Raw genomic sequence first — 20230 nt, forward strand, 5'->3', positions numbered from 1 at the left:
ACGTCAAAACTGAAAGAGTCATACACGACACCCCGTACCTCCCAGCACCACCAAGCTATCGACACGCAAAGTATCCAACTAGTCGCAAACAACATCAAGCCGATAGAGAACAGACGATCTCGCTGCTTTTCCTTTGACCTGGTCGAGGCGTTTCGGACAGCCGACAATGGAGCTCCCGGCACAATCCGCATCTTCGGAACCCCCCTCGGCTCTTAGGTACAACACTGGCGACGCTGCAGCGCAACTAGTCCAGGGACTGCCGCACCGTCCATTCACCAGCAGTCAGGGTCTACACAGGACCTTGGACAGCCGGCGCGAAGCCCTTGCACAAGACAAATCCCGCGAGCAGTACCTGGTTTACACTGCTGTCCCGCCAGAGGTCCACTCCAATATAACCGACGATGGGTCGCGGACAAGCAAGTACTGTCGATTTTCTTACAACGAGACAACGAGAACTCTGATAGCAAAAGTGAAGGCCAGTCCTGAAGAGGACCTGGCCGCGCGGTCGTTCGATGTGCTCATCGGTCTCGAGCTGCACTCTATGGGTGTGGATTGGGATGTGGACCCCCTTGGGTCGACCACCGTCACCATCGGGAGCTGGAAAAAGGAAGCGGATTGCTCCTGGGGTCCTGTACAATTCAATACTGAGCTAAACTTCGTAGTCATAGTAAGTCTATCAGAATCTGCTCGGTACCTGGCTCTGGATGCTCGAGCGTGGTTGGAGACCCCTACCTCGTCAGTCAAACTCGTTGTCACCATTGGTATCAACCGGGCGAATCCCGAGGTCACCATGCAGTGTTGGGAGATATTCACAGGGTCTTTTCCTGCAGCTCGCCCTTCTGCAACCATCCGGTTATACCGGAACAATAACACGACATCTATCGCCGGGGGACAACTAGTGCTACCTTTCGACAAAGTCGTGGGCCGTCAACCAACCAGAGCTATAGAACGAGACATTGTTATTTCGGAGCAAATTCTCCAAAATTATGCGAAGTCAATCTGGATCAGGCAAGGTTTCCTATAGTATGCATACCTATTCCACTGGGGGAACAAGCAAGGGCTAGCTTGGCAGTCAACCGGCGTGTGGATTTACCATCCGCAAGGTATCTATTATATTGTTTACTGGTGTGGATGGAGGCACATCAAGTTGGACTAGCTCATCATCGTCATTAATTCATATAATGAAGCAGACGACTGCTCTGTACATCACATGAACCAAACATTTATTCTGTACAATTTCATCATCTCATCGGCTAGTGGAGAGCGGGCAAAGGCGCTCTCAGAGGCAGCTTACGCGATGAGCTGCCGACGTACACTTTCTTAGGGTACTTGGTGATGACCCAGTCCTGAGCCTTCACGTCCCAGTTGGCGAGATCACGACGGTTAAGAGTCGTGGTCCAGACCTTCTGCTCCCCAGGAGCCAGGTAGATTCGGTCGAACTTGCGTAGAACGACCCGAGGCTCATTCGGTCCGCCCAGGGAAACATACTAAAAGCGAGTTAGCCAAAATGCAAGGCAAGAAACCTGCGAGTCGACTCACCAATTGAGGGACTTCATAACCGGCGACGTTGCCAGTGTTGGTGATGGTGGCCGACACCCTAACAAGATCGTGATAGAGGGTAGGGTTGCCACCAGGCGCGCCGCCAGCCTTCAGGAGGGGTTGAGGAGAACCATCCGTAGCGTCTTCGGGAATGTACTCCGAGTCCTCCCAGCCGTAGTTCGGGTCGTCAGAAGAAGCCTCCAGGTCAGTCGAGTTCAGCCAAGGGTAGATAAACTTGGTGATTCTCTTGAGACCCTCGGGATACAGGTAGTCGGCGGCACTACCGATCTTACCATAAGTTGGCGCGGGCTTGGTCTCTCCGCTAGTCGGGACGTATGCCGAACTCGAACTATTGAGGGCCTGGACTCGGAGGTGAGAATAACCAAAGGTGGTGTAGCTCAAGCCATGGCCAAACTCATAAATGGGGGTCTCGTTGCGCTTGTCGAAGTAACGGTAGTCGATGAAGACGCCCTCGCTGAAATCATTCTGGGGAGCGCCGTTGCCATTGTTAGGCTCGGTGAGCAAGGGAGCACCGTAAGCCTCGCGAGTCTTGCCCCAGGTGAACGGGGTCTTGGCGCTGGGGTTGACACGGCCATAGAGGACGTCGACAAGGGAGTTGCCACTCTCCTGACCCGGCAAGCCGGCCCAGATGATGGCGGTGACGTTGGGGTTATCGTACMACTGGTCGATCAAGACAGGCCCGACACTGTGGATAACCAAAATCGTGTTGTTGCAGTGGCTGACAACAGTGTCGACGACGGCTTCGCCGTTCTTCCAAAGAGTGAGATTTTTGCGGTCACCCTCGTTGCCGTCGACGTTGATGAACCCCTCGCCGGAGTCGGCGTTGACAAACACCAAAGACACGCTGTTTGCAATGGTCAATACTTCGTTCAGAGAACGTGTTTTCAAGGGCCGCCACTCACCTGGATTGAGATGCAACGGCTGCCATCTGGCTGAGAGCTCCGTTGTCAGTCACAGCGAAGACATTGCCGCCGTTGTCGATGACCTCGCGTTGGATAGCCTGCTCGGGGGTAACAAGGTAAGGGAAGTTAGCAGTACCACTACCCCAGGCCATAGCAAGAGTGCCGTTGTCACAGCCGCGGTCGGGGCAGCCGTTAGCACCCCACGGGTTAGAACCAGCGTCTTCGCCGAGAACGCCCACTTTAACCTCCTTGCCGGTCAAAGGAAGAACACCATTGTTCTTCAAGAGCACTGTGCTAGCTGCGCCAATCTCACGGATGATCTGAGCGTGATTGCGCTGCACTTTGACGAAGTCGTTGACCTTGGTCCAGGCTCCCTCGGAGACAGCAGAATGCTCCCAGCCGTACTCATCCCGTGTCCAGGAGCTGAAGTTGGGGGGAACACGAAGACGGTCGCGGCCGACCTTGTAGTACGCGCTCATGATACGAACGGCCATGTCATCGACACGCCAAGCTGGAACGGTGCCATTAAGAACACTGACAGTCAGGTTCGTGCCCCAAAAGGAGAGGCCGTCGTCGAAGGCAATGTCTCCGGGCATGGACATATCCAACCCAGCGAGGGCAGAGCCGACACCGCTGTGGTGAGCGCTCCAGTCACTCATGACGAAGCCCTGGAAGCCCAGCTCGGCCTTGAGGAGCTTGTTGAGAGTCTGACTGTTTTGGCAACCGTAGCTGTTGTTGATCTGGTTGTAGGAACACATGACAGCGCCGACACCAGCTATAGACGGTTCGTCAGTGATTTCTTCGTCGCGAGTCAAGTCTGCTGAAAATCTTACCTCGCACAGCATCTGCAAAGGGCCTGCATTCCGGGTCAGTTAAAGGTCCTCCTCGTTTGAGGTTTCAACTACTCACCAAAGGTACAACTCATGCATGGTCTTGTCATCTACGTTGGAGCTGACAGTCTCCGTGATGTTGTATCCATATCCCTGGGCCTCGCTAACCTGTCGGAAATGCTCCTGTTCATTCAGGATGTAATGCTTGGCAGTAGCAATCACACCGGCGTCTTGGATACCCCTGATAGTTTCCGCAAAAAGTACACCAGTGAGAGCCGGGTCGGGAGAGAAGCCTTCCCAGATTCGGCCACCGTCGGGGTATTTGCCGAGAGGACCAGCAGCAGGCCCCAGCTGAATGTCGACGCCCTTGTCGTTGAATTCCTCACCCATGGCCTTTCCACGAAGGTAGGCGAGTGTCTTGTCCCACGTCGCGGCGACATTAGTACCAGCAGGGAAGGCGGAATTGAGATCAGCTATACAGATACAGTCATCAGCACATAATATAGGAACTGAAAGTCTCCGCAGGCATGGCTTACAGAAACGGAGACCCAGAGGCGAATCCTGGCCACAAAGACCCCAGTTGATACCAAGTCTGCACCACCGCGTTTTAGCAACTAAATTTGCACGTTGCTGCAGAATTGCAAGCCTACCTGGGAACGCTGCCCGTTTGGCCGACACATCTGTCCATTTCCCATCTACGTAAATTGTCAGTGAAGAAAGTTCACTGTCCACAAGGAAGTCTCAACCCACCCAGTACCCGTTGTAAGGTTAACCTTCTCCGCCAGTGTCATCTGAGAAACGATCTCGACGGCGCGTCTATAGGCATCCGCCCACTCTCCCTTGCCATCAGCCCAAGGCGAAGGGTAGAATGGTGGAGAGAAAGCCAATTCCTAATTATTCCCAGAAGTATTGTCAACTACGGTCGAAACAAAGACGGAAAAGCAGTACAAACCTGGGCATTGGCTACAGAAACAGCCGTCAGAGCGGCGACCTCGAGCCAACCGAACCTCATTGCTGAGCAGGGTGTATGTAGCCAGAAAAGAAACGATCGACCACACAGCTCTAGTTGGGCAAGAGAGGAATGAGGAAGAGGGGGAGGGAAAAGGGGGGAACAGGATATTAATAACCAGTCCAAAAAAAGAGAGGCAGGGAGAGACAGTGACTACTATGATTTTAAGATATTACTACCTATGGGGTTGCACGATGATGTACGAATGTCTGGGCAAAGGTACCCAAGGGCGGGCAAGGGACAGCAAAAAAGCCCACATGTAGTCATGTACTAGGAAAGGCAGGTACCACTTGCCACTTGGGCGTCGGAAATAATAATGAGATGGCATTGGTGATCGACATCTGGCTTCCCAATCGAGAGGATTGTGGAACTGTGCTAGAAAGAAGCAATCACGGTTCTCAACTTCCATGTTATCCATGCCATGAGAGCAAGGTAAGGTACGCAGTAAGCGACTGAATGGTACAGCACGGGGAGGAATGTGGCCCGATTATTTGTACTAGATCCTTCGGCCCGGTACCTCCAAGGAGTACAGATCATCAAAGGTACAGAGAGGTAGGTCAAGTTGGCAAGATTTGGCCTCTCTCATTTCGTAACTGGAGGCGATAAATGATCTCGACAATGAAATACAATACTCTCTGTAACTTGAGTTGTAATGAGCTGTTGTTGGACCATTCTTTTCTGGTTAACGACTTGAGACTAATGGAGCTCAGATGATGACGATGTTTTTTGTTTTTCTGGAGCCGAAAACTGGAGACGTCGGAGACACGGGGTAAGACTAGCGCGTACCTATGGTTGGTACCTGTCGTACCTGGGTAATACCATGGACAGCTCTACGTTAGATTCAAATACATTTCGCATTCGGATCCGAATATGCGCTTTAAATCTCTAATTTCTCAAGCTCTGGTATATACTGCCATGTCAAGCAATGTTCAATGTAGTGCGCTTCGTACGGTCGATACAGGAGAGGATCAAATTACACAATTAATTCCGGGGAATGCCCGTGGCCTGAGGCTCCAGTCCCAGACCGCAATCCCGATAAGTCTAGATACCCATGGCTCATTCCCGTCAAGCCACCATGACTCGGCTTCTCGGTTTACATTCGAACACTCGAAGTAAAACCTGTTAAAGCATCAATGACATGACAGAAGCAAGACCATGCGCTGATGCAGCAGGGATGAGCGCGCTGTCACCTCAATGTCACTGTCCCATCAAGACCCCGCATTTTCAAGCCATCTGGGTCCGGAGTCTCCGGACTTGATGCTGAGTACTTGACCAAGGTACGGAGTATAGATATTCATGTCAACAAAACACGCGTGCAAATGAAGTTATCGCAACATCAACAAGCCACCAAAAGGATCGGCTCAGCGCGTGTTGTCCTCGGAAACTCCTTTCTAGGCATGGAGAGGCTCAAAGCAAAGTACCCCTCTTTACCATAATGCATCATCGACCGGTCAAGGGAGCATACCAGTAACGATGCCTTACTGGCCTTACTGGTGTGAATCCACAAGCCGATTGGCTGCCAAGCTTGACCTTGCTTGTTTCTCCTAGGGGAATAGGTATACATACTCGAGGTCGGCGTGTATTCAATCCAGTAGATACCGAAGATGAAATGCGGATTTGTAATCTGGTCGTACGCAGTTTACACCGGAAGTTTATTGTTTCTAGGCAATCAAGAATACATATCATGAGTCGGATTATGACTTACAGTACTAGTAGTCAAAGACCCAAAAATAATACATTATGAGGATCGGACGATCATCCCTCAAATATCCCTTTCAGGCAGCACTAACTACCCACTAGTCGATGATGTATTGAAGTATTTATCCGGTATTCACCGTTCTACTTTCCAACAAGAAATGCGACTAGACTCGCTGATTCAATCATTCTATCGATCTATTAGCGAGCGGAATACATCTAAATGGCCACTGGAGACAAATAGATTTGAACAATAGTAAATCCATATGTGCATACTATGTTCCTGAAGATCCCGAAGGGAGACATATCCTTCGGCCTTGCTTCGTGCTACCAGATCTAGCATGACTGCCGCATATTACTGCTTGGCTGGTCTGCTGTATGAGCCCTTACATGGTCAATTACTCCGATTCCCCGAAATTTGAAATTTCTCACCGTTAGTCTGTCGGGCATAATCCGCAGTTTTCCCGTCGATTGTGGGGTTCCATGGGGAGAATGAGCCGGCATATGCAGCTGCAGGTTGGCGTGGTTATGAGTATGGAGTATAGAGTATCCATGGTAGTATCTAGGACCCGCCCCTTTAGTACTACGAACAGACAATCAAGACTGCAACTCAGAAACTCCCGTACAAGTAGTCCGTGGGGTCATCAGCTCCGCGTCCTGCTTGATAACGTCACCTTTTACCAGCCAGTTGCCGATACGACAAACAATGCTTCGACAAACCGTCAACACGGCTGATGCGGCCTGCTGCACTCGACGGGTAGGGCTTGTTATTATCGTTGGACCATGACTTGACAATGGGATATATCATGTACAATGTGTCAAGACGGGACTTTAGTTACTGTACTCCTTTACAGTGCAAACCGTTCGGCATCACTCCCGGCCCAAGAATTACTCGGATTACAGACTCCAGGAGAGATGATCTTGAACCCAGTAGAGACTTGAATCGTCGCTCGGAACCTTATCCACTCGGTACTACTGTAGTCCAATATCATCCCGATTCTTAAACAATCGAGTAAACTGCCCACGCCGATTCAAGTAGCTAAGAAGCGTTGAGCTTCTAGCATCACCCTCAATCATCCATACCGCAAACATCAGCCCGTCTCTCCCCTTCCGTGTCATTTGCGGGACTCTGCAGTTTGGACACCATACCCATGAACGTGTCCGTAGCTGTGTACGGAGTAAACAATCCTGCATCGGTCAAAAGCCGATGTGCAGTGTGGGGTTCATTGTGGACCGCGGAGTCCCGCCTGGAGAAGGAAAATGAATTCTCAAGTGTCAATTCACAGGCTTCACAGCAAGAACAACCATGTAGCACAGACCCTAAATCACTGATATAGCCAAAACTTTAAGTCCGTAATGATGACTTAGCCTGCTGCTGAGCCGATGATTAGCCGTAGGGTAGGAAATCACTTAAACTGCTTTAAAGCCATTCCTATCGACTATCCTCCAAGGTTCCTCTACATTTGCAGCCATCTGATGCTGGGGTCTATGGGATCATACCGAGTCTGGTATTGCCTGCTGAAGCTCGTCATCACTCAAAGCCTCAAAGGCATCAAAGCACATTGGGGTCGACAAGCTCCCATCATCCTTGCATGGGTATTTCTCAACTTCGTTTAGCCACTCCGAATCAGTACATCGTGGACTTCTGCTATGTGCTTTCAGCAACTTTGTTACGGAACTCACTCCCGCAGCACAAGTCCATCTTTGCAGTTACAGCTTAGGCTCTCGTCCAACTGTTGGTTTCACATGCGGTAGCGTGATGGATCACGTGATCTTAACATGTCACCCCAAGGTTATGATTGGCTGCAGATCTTCGCCGTTTCAAGCAAGCTTTATCGGCCTCGCCATAGGGGATATCCATAGTCGAAGCAGTAGGTATCCATAGCCGTAGATGAAAATGCAATCCATCCATATGTGACTATATTCAGTACAGAGTTCGCATTGCTTTATTAGATTGGTCTACTACACATATCTTCAGGACCTTGGATTCTCTAAGGCAGTTTCGCCATGACTCCGGAAAAAGGCAGCACTTCGCCTTCCCTGCATCCAAGCGATATCGAAGCTTGCAATACGCCAGATGCCTCGAAATCTGAAAACGATGCAGCCACGGCTGGTCCAAATTCTGCTTTCAAGCAACTCGGCTTTCTAGATCAATTCCTTGCAGCCTGGATCTTCCTGGCTATGGCTATTGGGATAATCCTTGGTAACTTTGTCCCCAATACGAGCAAAGCTCTGGACAAGGGGAAGTTCGTTGGTGTGTCGGTGCCTATAGGTATGACTCTGGATTCGAAACCGTTGGCCAGATGATGGCTCACACGCGATATAGCCATCGGCCTACTAGTCATGATGTATCCCATTCTGTGTAAAGTGCGATTCGAGACTCTCCACCGGTCATTCCGCGAAAAATCACTCTGGATTCAAGTTGCATTCAGTATCGTTGTGAACTGGATTATAGCGCCTCTATTCATGGTAGGTCGGAAACTTCGCTGATACCGCAAGGTTGGTGCTGACCACTTGAAGCTTGCCTTAGCATGGGCGTTTCTCCCCGACGAACGAGGGCTTCGAGAAGGTCTAATCCTAGTCGGCATCGCACGGTGTATTGCAATGGTTTGTCCTTTGTCCGTATGATGGAATACCCTGGACATGCAGGCTAACAGCTTTCAGGTCCTTGTCTGGACTGGTCTTGCAGGAGGAGACGGTGAATACTGTGCGATTCTGGTCGCAATCAACTCGATCCTGCAAATGGTTCTATTTGCTCCCCTCGCGATTTTTTTCATTCGCATCATCGGAGACGGAGACGACGGTCTGACCATCGAATATTCGTTGGCCGCAAAGAGTGTTGGTGTGTTCCTTGGTATACCGCTGGGAGCAGCCATTGTCACCCGCTTCGCTTTAAGGTTCCTCATCAGCAATGAATGGTACGACAGAACCTTCGTAAAGCTGATCAGCCCGCTATCTTTAATCGGCCTTCTGTTCACGATTCTGGTACTCTTCGCTTCCCAAGGCAGGCACGTTGTCCATCAGATTGTGTCAGTCGTGCGAGTCGCCGCTCCGCTCATCGTTTACTTCGCCGTCATTTTCCTCATCACCCTTCTAGTAACGCGTCGATTGGGCTTCGGTTACAAGTTGTCATGCACACAAAGTTTCACGGCGGCGAGCAACAACTTTGAGCTTGCAATCGCAGTAGCAATTGCAACATTTGGTGTCGATAGCGACCAAGCGCTAGCCGCCACAGTCGGTCCTCTCGTCGAAGTTCCCGTGCTCTTGGCGTTGGTATATGTCGTCAAGTGGTTTGCCAGGCGACAGCAATGGAAATGACGAGAAACTTTGACACATGCACTTGTACATAATGCGATAATGCCTCGAAAACGGATAATAATAGTAAGCAAGCCCATCAGTGGTTGCTAATTTCATCCAGAACCTGAAACAAAATCTGATTCTGCACCCTACATCCCTCTTCTGTTGTGAGGCCTTTGGAGAAGCCCGCCCATAGCCTCTGCCGAATTTCCGCGATGTCCATGCCGCGAGTGTTGTATTGCTGAATCAGTTCATCCGCTATTGCACAGAGAGTAGTATTGAGGGCGTCCCCATTATTAGGAAAACATTCTACATCTTTGTCTCCAGATGAGCAGTCACAGAGTGGAGGCAGTCTGGGGCGTTCTGATAGGTCCCCAGACTCTTGAGATGGAGCCTTTCCTGGGGGCTCGGGCGTGTCTGACGGTTCGTCCTTAGCGGAGAGTCGATTTTGCATTTCGCCAGTACTGGGGTCCCTTTCTGGCCTATCCGACGATGATGAGCAAGGTAGGAAAGGCGTTGTCTCCTGGCAAGGAGCTTCAGACCGGATTTCTGGCCGTTGAAGAGGTGGTAATACAACTTTCTGGGTCATAGCAGACTCGAAACTAGACCGTGGTGTCTCCTGAATGTCCTGAGTTGGCCTGCTTGAGCATGGGCGCGAGCATTTTTGCTCTCGGCATCGAATTTCGGGCTGGATCTCAGGCAGTCGAGACGCCGGTATTGCGACTTTCTGAATCTCGAGGCCACCATCGCCGTTTTGAGATTCACCGACAGTGTTGGATGATTTGCCTCCACACGGACGCGGACACTTCGTCTCCTGACGCAAGGGTTCCGATTGAAACTCCGACCGTCGAAGAGCCGGTATCGCAACCTTCTGGGTCACGGCGGGATCATCACCGGTCCGCAGATATTCCTCGATCGTATGCGGTGGGATTCCTGAACAAGATAGCAGGTACCTCAACTTTCTATTCTCCATTTCGAGTCGTTGTGCGGCCAATCTATGCTCGACATCCTTCTTGTGTGCTTGTTCTTGTAGAGCGGCCAGCTTCTGCTCCAAGTCGCGAATATGCTCCTGCTTCCTTGCTCTGCTCCTTCGTTGGTTCTCTCGGATGCGAGCGAGCTTGTCGACCTTCTGACCTGCCATTAGTCCAACAGAATGCAATGGAGTGCGAGTCGCTTTCTCCAGGGCTCCAACCTTTGAGTGGCTGTCGAGATTCATCCTGCCTCAAACAGCAGTGGTAGGTCATCAAAATCAAAGTATACGCCAATATCTTGTAATTGCTAATGGCAGATGAGTTGCTTATAGTTCTAAGCCTATGAAGGATTGTCGGCAGCGAAAACTGGTGCAATTCGACCTGAGACCTAGCCTCCGCTGCAGTTGAATGATTAGGAGGATCAACCGGTTGGTCTTGGGTTGGGGATCTGGATCTGTATTGGGTCCATCAATCAGTGAGCGGGACTAGTGCACGTGATTGCCGCTCTCCACTATGATCAACGTCCAGATCCCGATCTGTTTGTCAGCACCAGGAGTACACACCTCAAACATTGGACAAGATATATCTAGAATTCTAGATAAATTATTAAGGCGAAATGTGCCATTGCTTGACCTGGCCATGAGTCTGGCTTTCTATAACAGTTCTCAGCCTTTCCATTTGGAAGAGGACGCGGCCGTAACCCGACAATAAATCTCGGCTGAGCAAACTGCGAATACCTAACTAATTACTGACTTTCTTCTTTTAGTTCGCTAAATAACCATAGGAAGCTTGGATCATTATACCTGATGGGCTCGTTGACAGCGCAGAGGTATCATGGTATCATAATGTGTAATGTCTTATGGCAACCTGCAATTCAGTGGAAACTTCCTACGCACCCAGACACAGTCGTCTTCACGACGTCACCACCCGTCAGTCGGCCCTTCGCCATGCCACAAAACCCAGCATTCTTCGCGTCGCGACATCCTTCGTGACTTCAGTGCTTCTCGCTTCTCATTAAATTCTTAACCACAGCTTTGAACACTAATTCCGCTGAGCAAAGCGACCCCTGTATGTGCTACCATACACCTTCCTAGGCAACTGCGAGAGAAATGGTTTCCACAAGACATCATCCCCGCGAGTTCCCATCGCCATCGCGTGCCAGGTCCAGGTCAAAATCTCCAGGGCCGTCTGCCAACGGAATTGGCACCAGACGATGGGTGCACACCCCATCAACGGCTGTGACCTTGTGGCTTCTGGTCTCGATTCCCCTGGTCCTGTGGGATTCAAGTTACGTGTTGTTGCGACCGCATTCCATGCCAGGTCACAAGCTGCATTCGCCTGTTTGGACCCCGATAGCACTCTATGGGACAATTGACTATATGTATGGCTGGCCGGCATTCAACGCTCGGAATGGTTTTACCGTCGCGCAGACCGTCTTGAACCTTGTTGAGTCAGCGGCTTATCTCTACTACCTCTTCGTCATCTATAAATATGGAGCAACAATGACTTCCGGCGGACGTGGAAAACAGCGCAAGACTCGTAAGGGTTTCTTGTGGATGTTGAAGGGCGACAAAGTCGTGTCTGGGCGCACTGGAGCGACGGCGCTCCTCGTAGCCTACAGCGCCTCCATCATGACTTTGAGTAAAACGATCCTTTACTGTGAGTTAGATGGTGTCCGTCAGTCCGTAACCAGCTAATGGGCTATCAGGGCTCAACGAGGCTTTCTCCGGATTTGCCAATATTGGACACAATGATGCTTTCACCTTGATTACGATGTATATCATTCCTAAGTAAGACTGGTCCCTAGATCTCCGCCTTGTACCGGTTCTAATAGCAGACAGTGGGCTCTGGATTGCTTTTCCTGGCTACAATATATATACCTTGGGGAAGGAGATCTTGGCCGCTCTTGAGACTTCCGCACCCGCTTCGCGGACGAAGTCGTGAGATCTCACGTTCTGTGGGCTTGACGTTCGATGCATGACCCGTAGCACCCATCGGCTTCAGTTTGAGACTTCGAGGACGGTACAATACCACAGGGGTCGAAAGGTGGTGCTGTTGCTTCAATGACCATCCCGGCTCTGGTCAGGCTATATTGTAGAACTTACAGACTCCGCCCCTGTTTGTGCAGTTGTCATATCGGGTGTCACTTGTGATATAGTATGAGAAGAATGCCATTAGGCTCCACCATGATGCATCTGAATAGACGAAATCCATGTCTAGGAAGCCCTTTTGAGGTCCGTCCGATGAGCGGCTGCTTGTGCAGTTTGGATTACCCCAGAGCGGCCCTGCTGCGAACGCATAGGTTCCCAGAATCCGTTTTGTGAGCAGGGACACTTCCTCTCAGCTCCTATCCATTTCATTTATCAATATCATTCATTGTATACCCAGTATCAAGAGTTGTTCCTGCGTTCGAAGGTACCTATCTGATTAATAATCCGACGCGGCCAGATGCCAAGCCTGACCCTTCCCCATACCCGCCATCATCTACCGCCTATCCCGCAACCCCATCCAATTCCGAGCAATCTCTCCAGAAAGCTACCATTATCCTTCGGCTGGCCTTTGCTCTCGCTGCTACCTACACAAACAATGTCCCGGACCTTGCTGCTGGGGCTACCTCACCCGTCATGATCCCACCCGAGTCCATGGAGTCTCCCATGGCCTCTTCTGCTGGTCCGACTTTGCCCCACGACGACAGCGCGATTCCGGAAGATTTCGACATCCAAAGTCGGGCCAGCTCGCGAGATGCAGGGAGCGTCCAGACGGCAGGAGACGCTGCTGCTGCGCAGGATGGAGCCCATGCTACCCAGCCCGACGATGCCCATAATTCCAACGACAACGGCTCCAACGGGAAGCCTCCATGGAGCGAAATGAAAACCAAGGCTGGAAAGGAGCGGAAACGTCTACCGTTGGCATGCATCGCGTGTCGGAGGAAGAAGATCAGGTGCTCTGGGGAGAAGCCCGCGTGCAAGCATTGCTCGCGCTCTCGAATTCCATGTGTCTACAAGGTTACCACGAGGAAGGCGGCTCCTCGGACGGATTACATGGCGATGCTGGATAAGCGGCTAAAGCGTATGGAGGATAGAGTCATCAAGACCATTCCGAAAGACGAGATGCGAGATATGGCCACAATCGGTAGGTCAGTCGTCCGACCGCCTCAACCGGGTCAGGCATCCAAGACACAAAAGAAGCGATCGGCGGACGAAGCTTTTGCAGCGGAGATGGAAGGATGGGCGCACGAGGATCGGAAGGGACCACAAGACACATTTCCCATGCGCCGCGAGGGCAAGAGCAATGATGCGACCGGTCTTTTGACTGAAGGTGCCGAGCTTCTACCGTCGTTGGAGATTCAGGAACATCTGGCTGAGGTCTTCTTCGATTGTGTATACGGGCAGTCATACCTCCTGCTTCATAAGCCCAGCTTCATGCGGCGGCTGAAAGCGAGGACAGTCCCGCCCGTACTGATCCTGGCCGTCTGTGCAGTTTCGGCTCGATTTTCCACACACCCGCAGCTTAGCTCAGATCCGCCTTTCCTCCGTGGAGAGAACTGGGCAAATCCCGCCGCTGCCATCGCGTTGAGCCGACATGATGAACCGAGTATAACCATTCTGATTGTTTTTTTACTATTGGGCCTTCACGAGTTCGGAACCTGCCATGGTGGGCGGAGCTGGTCTTTTGGTGGTCAGGCCCTCCGCATGGCCTACGCTTTACAGCTTCACAGGGAGCTAGATTATGATCCTCTACTGAATCAAGGCACAGGTAATGGTGCACAGCTGAGCTTCACGGATCGGGAGATCAGGAGACGTACGATGTGGGCGTGTTTCTTGATGGATCGCTACAACTCGTCTGGGAGTCAGCGTCCACCTATAGGAAACGAGAAGTTTCTGCAGATCCAGCTTCCTATCAAGGAGTCTTCATTTCAATTGGAGATACCAGGCCCAACGGAGGACCTGGAAGGAAACATTCCGAACCCCGTTCCGGATGATGTCGGTCAATTGTCTAATGCCAAGGATAACATGGGCGTGTCAGCCTACATCATTCGAGCTGTGGTGATATGGGGCCGCATAGTCGACTATCTTAACCTTGGTGGGAAGAGAAAGGACCCGCATCCTCTATGGTCGCCCGAATCGGGTTATATGAAATTGAAACGACAAATCGAGGACTTCTCTGCCACCCTGCCCAGTCATTTAGCGTTCACGTTTGAAAATTTACAGATTCACGCTGCAGACAAGATCGCCAACCAGTTCCTCTATCTCCATATCATCATTCACCAGAACATGTTATTCTTGAATCAATTCGCCATTCCGCTCTCACCGGGAGGGCGGCCTCCCAAGGATATGCCCAAATCGTTCCTCAGTAACGCTGGGCGGGCCGCTGTCGAGGCAGCACATCACATCTCTGTACTAATAGACCGCGCGTCGGCCTATCCTCTTACGGTACCGTTTGCGGGATATTGTGCTTACTCGGCGAGTACGGTACACATTTGGGGCATTTTCTCCAAGAACGCACAATTGGAAGCTCGGTCGAAAGAAAACTTACGGCACACCTATCGGTACCTCAATAAAATGAAGAAGTATTGGGGCATGTTCCATTATATGGTTGAGAGTGCCAAAGATCGTTATCGGCAGTTCGCAGATGCGGCCATCAAGGGCACCGTCGTCACCCAGAACGGCAATCAGCTCACCCCCATGTTCCAGTACGGCGACTGGTTCGATAAATATCCTCACGGCGTTTCAAGACTTCACTGGGAGGATCCTGACGCCAGGCAAAAAGACCGTGCCGATGACGGGGTGATGGGCCAAAAGCCCGAGCTTCAAAGCGTGGAAGACTTCTTTGCAAGCCTATCTCCATCCGTGCCACAGCACAGCACCCCCCGTCGGCCACATCCAAGAGACAGCAAGAGTATTGCTCCTCCGGACCAGGCAACCCCTCAACCGGTGGTCGAAGTGAACATGAACAATGCTCCTGGGATGTTAGGAACATCTGGCACGGGATTCCCGCATCCGACAATGTATAATCAGCAAGGCCGAACAACATCCTTAGCGCCAACCGGATTCGACTTCGGTATTCCCCAAGATCAACTCCCGCAGCTGGATCGGCAGTTTGTCTATGGATCCTTTGCTGGGTTTGACCCTTCCCCTGCCGCTTTTGCGACTGTTGATACCCCGGGAATTTCCACTCCTGGTGGGGCAGACCCCCATACAAACCAAGACGCATCTGCCGCGCTCTTCACCGGTCACATGGACCCCAACGCCCCGTCGGGCACCGGAGAGTACTATCAACCGAGCGCCTGGTTTTTACCTTTCAATCTCGACCCTATCGGCGCAGGTGTTGGCCTTGATCCAAACCCTCCGGCTCCCTGTTCGAATAGCGAAAATGCCACTGCAGACTTGTCCGCGTTTGGCGGTACAGGCATACCACTGGGGGGGTATGATCTGGGGATGGCAGGAATGAACCAAGGGTCCCATCAGTGATGGGGTATTACTACCATTTTTCTTATTTTCTGTTTGTGAGCGGTTCAGGTTGGGCGGATTCGGTGTCTAGGAAAAGGATAGGAGTTCATGACTTGTATATTCTCTGTATGTTGAACTGTTTGTGTAACTAAGTTGTATATCCCTGCTATATATCGATTCATTGCTTTCTTTGTCCACCAAATTGCCCCCTCGGAATGTTTACTGCCCGTTCTGCCGGACATTAATGACGATAGCCTTTTTATTGTACCAGATCTAATTTTGAATGACATGTCGTCTCAATTTCGTTGCCACGCTGGCCCGCTTACCGACAAATCAAGCTGCCGGAAATTTCTTTATAGTTCATTCTAATGTCTTCCAGAGTGCCTCCGGGCATTTGGTCAATTTGGAACGATACAGAGAAGATTAGCATGGCCCCTGCACTAAGGATGACTCGCTCAATCAACGAGAAGCTACCAGGCTCTTTTTTCCTACACTTACAGACCTCATTTGCAGGTAAGAGTGTTAGGCATGTTGATGGAGCAGCGCAAGTAGCCGCTGTTCGACACGGATGGTTTTCGGCCAAACATGTTCACAGCAAAAATAACAGCGAGATATTTATGGAATGGCTCTGTGTTAGAGGATCAGAATATCATGGTCAGATTGCGAGTACGCTGGTATTAAGATACAAAAAGAAATGTATTTGCATCATCCGTGAATCGAACACGGGCCTCGTCGATGGCAACGACGAATTCTACCACTAGACCAATGATGCTAGTTGTTGACATTTTGTTAAACCATCCGCTATTATATGATCATCACCTTGGGAAACTAGTTATATACCACTTACAAGCTTGCTAGCGCTCGCTTCGCTCTACGCCGAATTACTTCAATGAGTTCGCTCCGCTCAAACAGGTGTCTATGCTTTGCGATTCCCTCTTATCCAAACTCCCGCTAGTCGTAGTACTGTATTAGGGAAAGTCGAATATTTATTCCCGAAGACTTAAGGGACTTAGACGCCCCGCATTAGAACAACTTCCCCTCTCATAACTAGCAACAGCAGAATCCATGTAGAACAACTTCCTAACTAGCAACGCAAACTTCGCACCTCACTGGTAGCTCAGTGTTCAAGAGGTGTACAATCAAGATGCAAATCCCTATGGAGATATATGATCATGTAAGACGTATCTTCGTATTATCTTGTGCTCAGTGCTAACTTCTTCTCATGGATTATATATCATGTTTGGAGGAACGTGTATTATGGATTCTTGCATTTGACAGAGGATGCTAGGCGTTACTCCATCTCTAGGAGCCGAGAAGACTTAGCCGCTCTGCGCCTGGTCAACAAGGCCTTCTGCCGCAGCGCCTCATCCTGGCTTTTCCGGCATATCAACGCGAGATCCAGCTCCTATCCAAAGATGGAACCTTTGAAGCGGCTCAGGGAACTATCAGAGAGTTGATATGCTGTACATGTGCGTCGAATTAATTTTGGATTCGATGATTACTCGGACAAACCTGGAAATTCTTATATAGGTCACCTTGCCGAGACCCTGTCGTCTTGTCTGCTCAGATTTGGCAACCTCAGGGCCCTCGAGTTTGATGAACCGGCTTCATTCCTAACAGACGCCCGGATAGAAGTCTATCTGGATTCGGTAGTTTCGACAATACGTTGCGTGCCGCTTCCAAACCTGACAGATCTCGAGGTTAGATTCCCCATAGCCCATCACTTCAGGCGTTTCTTCGTGGAGCAGACCGGTTCTTCGCAGATCCCTATCAGAGATATCTTGCAACGTCTCCGACGTCTCCGGTTATATGTTTGTGCACATACAAGTACGCTGGACCAGAGATACCGGCGAACCATAGTTAGTCCGTCATATGCTATTTTCCGGAATAGGTCCCATGCAAAGCAAGTGTTTAGAATGGTTGAAATGGCGCCAAATCTCGAATTACTCGCACTACGAAGTGTCGATATTCTAGATGTTGACTTCCTCGCCTTTCCACGTTCCCTTTGTCTGCGGTCCCTCTATCTAGGGGGAGTTTCCATTTCATGCCACGTTCTTCTCTCGCTTGTCAACCAATTATCAGAGAATATCCGGCATATCAGTTTTTGGCTGGTCAAATTGAAGTCTGGGACATGGCAACAGGTTCTACTGGAAATGTGCCATCTACCACAGCTTCTCGATATCAATATCGATCACAGCGGCTACTCGTTGACCGGATCGAGCTCTAATTTGGCTCTCAGGGTACTTCCAAATCCAGAATGCCCTCAAAATATAGAAACAATGCATGACCTTGATGTGCATGCTCTCGGCAATCTACAACGCCACGTTAATGCGAACAGAATTGCTGCCGAGTTTCGGCCATTCCCAGAATCAGATTATCGACATATCAATAAGCCGTCTCTAGAGTCTATAACTCAGTCACTCCCACAACTACTGAATCCATCTGACTAGATTGGTATTTCATACATGTGCGTGGGTAGCTTCACCCGCCCTTGTAAGGAATTCTTCAATGGAGCTTGGGTCCGTGGAGTCAGATGGCAGATACATTCCACACAAGGTACCTGAACAAACGTCTTGGGTTCATTGCTTAATCACAAGTAGATACATTACACTAAGTGCTTACCATAACAGGTAGCCACAAAGGGGGTCCAGAATCACATGTGCTCAGTCTGTTCCTGCTGCTTATCAAGTGAAAGAGTCAAATGGTCTTCGAGAAGCCGTCCTATTGTTGTTTGCTATACAATGATGCAATAAGCGGCGTCCGAATTCTTACGCACACCGACGGAATGCTTATATACCGAGCTGAATCGAAAGATATGTACTGAGACAAACAACGGCAGCATCTGCCAGACTCGTCGTGGCACGACCCGAATCTTCCAATACATGAGGTCTTAACGACAGATAGCAAAAGAAATCGTCATAACCAAATTTTAAGACATGCTCCTATTGTACAACAGGAGGCAAGCAAGAAAACCATTGACCAACATCATAAATCCCAAGGAAACAGAAGCAAAACATCTCAATCATCAGTCATCCCAGGTCTCGTCCAGTTGGTCTATGAGACGGTTCTCCGCGTCGACGTCGGACGCATAGCTGTCTCGTCCTCGACGGCCGCCGATCGCCCCGATGAAACCGCCGCTCGAACCACTTGCGCGGCCGTGTCCGAGGGTGGGGGAACGTCTGATACGGAAAAGACGGCCCAAGGAGGAGAAGAGGATGATGAACATGTCCTATATGGGAGGGTGAGGAGAATCGTCAGCTTATTTTCAAGGATAGCGGTTGCAAACGGAATTGATCAGCAATGGCATGAGTGATGCCGCGTGAATAGAGAGAGATCTATATACACTATCGGATTGCACAAAATCAAGACACATGCTCGACTTAGATGAGTAGGAATCTATTAAGGTATGGGAACTGGAAAAGAGTGTATCGCCTTCTCAGTGCACCCGAGCCTCTGACCAGCCAAAGCAGAGGTCAATCCGTTCGGAAAATGGGCAACCTCGGACTACCAAACTCCTTATAGGGACTCAGGACGCCACGTCTAGATCGAATGCGAGATGACCGGAAAGGTATCAAGGCCAAGACACTCACTTTTACAAAATCAAAGATGCCCGCCCACAGACTATAGTTTGGACATTGTCTCCAGCCTCTCTGGTGCATGACCGTTCGCTGATAGGCACAACCACCCACCAAGTACGCGGCGACGGCAATCAGAGCACTAAGGATCAGCATTATTAGTACTCTGTCCCGCAAAGAGAGAACGGTATGGACTTACATCACACCAAAAACGCCCGCCGGCCCCAGGCCTTCACCGTTCGCGTGACCGATGCTACCACAAGCGGCCGAGCTTCGAACCTCAAAGAAGTATGCACAGTGATCCATGGTGCCGACGAAAGACGCAATGGCCTGGTGGGAAAGAGCATCACGATCGCACAGAAAAGACATGATCGTCGACTTATACCGCGAACTATTTCCGATTTGCTCGCCAGGGCAAGGTGAGCCATTAGTGTAATTCAACACAAGCTTGCGGCCGCGAAAGAATGGTTGGGCGGCTTGTTCTCTATACAATACGATCAGCCGACGCATCCCAAACCGCACTGTATGTTTATCACACCTACCCAAGGGAGTAAATCTTCCCCTCCTTCTCGTAATAGGCGCTGACATTCTTCCACCTGTCGCGCTCTACCCCCACCACATCCTTTATGTCTTCGACAACGGGTGCACAGATATTGAGTGTAAAGTTGGCATGATAGTCATGGCCCTTTGCATGCCAACTTTCTTTTGGCGCGTTCTTGCTGCTTTTCTTGCCGTCCGAGGTATCCGGATGAGATACCGAGATCGCATTCAGATCATAGTAGAGGCCGGTAGCCGGAGAGCGTGCAACACACGGGGAGAGTCCATCTTTCTTGCCCGTAGGTTCAGAGGCAGCGTAGACTGATGTAACAGGAGCTGATAAAAGAAATAGGAGTCCCAGGAATGAGCCAGCCAGCGACTTCATCTTGAGGAGTCAATCCCCG

The 20230-nt window shown here is 50.5% G+C and overlaps 6 protein-coding genes and 1 non-coding gene across 7 annotated transcripts; 3 read left to right on the top strand and 4 right to left on the bottom strand.

Annotated features, from left to right (window-relative positions):
• Positions 1–166: 166 nt before the first annotated feature.
• Asppvi_003179 (uncharacterized protein) lies at positions 167–1024 on the top strand (the record flags this gene model as incomplete). The annotated part of the gene is made up of 1 exon (XM_043299151.1): positions 167–1024. One exon carries the CDS (start codon positions 167–169, stop codon positions 1022–1024), a length of 858 nt encoding a protein of 285 aa, XP_043155086.1.
• A 229-nt stretch (positions 1025–1253) lies between these two features.
• Asppvi_003180 (beta-glucosidase) lies at positions 1254–4304 on the bottom strand (the record flags this gene model as incomplete). The annotated part of the gene is made up of 9 exons (XM_043299152.1): positions 1254–1487; positions 1540–2404; positions 2463–3237; positions 3296–3318; positions 3372–3765; positions 3829–3884; positions 3943–3987; positions 4043–4182; positions 4245–4304. 9 exons carry the CDS (start codon positions 4302–4304, stop codon positions 1254–1256), a joined length of 2592 nt encoding a protein of 863 aa, XP_043155087.1.
• A 3699-nt stretch (positions 4305–8003) lies between these two features.
• Positions 8004–9314, top strand: Asppvi_003181 (arsenic resistance protein; the record flags this gene model as incomplete). Its single annotated transcript, XM_043299153.1, has 4 exons — positions 8004–8268; positions 8323–8465; positions 8517–8603; positions 8661–9314. The coding sequence occupies 4 exons, from the start codon at positions 8004–8006 to the stop codon at positions 9312–9314; spliced, it is 1149 nt and encodes a 382-aa protein (XP_043155088.1).
• A 76-nt stretch (positions 9315–9390) lies between these two features.
• On the bottom strand, positions 9391–10509 carry Asppvi_003182 (bZIP transcription factor; the record flags this gene model as incomplete). The annotated part of the gene is made up of 1 exon (XM_043299154.1): positions 9391–10509. The coding sequence occupies one exon, from the start codon at positions 10507–10509 to the stop codon at positions 9391–9393; it is 1119 nt and encodes a 372-aa protein (XP_043155089.1).
• Positions 10510–11373: 864 nt separating this feature from the next.
• Positions 11374–15735, top strand: Asppvi_003183 (putative C6 transcription factor; the record flags this gene model as incomplete). The annotated part of the gene is made up of 4 exons (XM_043299155.1): positions 11374–11923; positions 11973–12054; positions 12106–12204; positions 12660–15735. 4 exons carry the CDS (start codon positions 11374–11376, stop codon positions 15733–15735), a joined length of 3807 nt encoding a protein of 1268 aa, XP_043155090.1.
• Positions 15736–16415: 680 nt separating this feature from the next.
• Asppvi_003184 lies at positions 16416–16486 on the bottom strand. Its single transcript has one exon. It is a non-coding gene; the product is annotated as a tRNA-Gly (tRNA).
• Positions 16487–18739: 2253 nt separating this feature from the next.
• Positions 18740–20211, bottom strand: Asppvi_003185 (putative vacuolar sorting receptor (Mrl1); the record flags this gene model as incomplete). Its single annotated transcript, XM_043299156.1, has 4 exons — positions 18740–18943; positions 19305–19431; positions 19489–19773; positions 19832–20211. The coding sequence occupies 4 exons, from the start codon at positions 20209–20211 to the stop codon at positions 18740–18742; spliced, it is 996 nt and encodes a 331-aa protein (XP_043155091.1).
• Positions 20212–20230: the final 19 nt, after the last annotated feature.

This window comes from Aspergillus pseudoviridinutans, assembly GCF_018340605.1.
Source record: "Aspergillus pseudoviridinutans IFM 55266 DNA, scaffold_2, whole genome shotgun sequence".
NCBI lineage: Eukaryota > Fungi > Ascomycota > Eurotiomycetes > Eurotiales > Aspergillaceae > Aspergillus > Aspergillus pseudoviridinutans.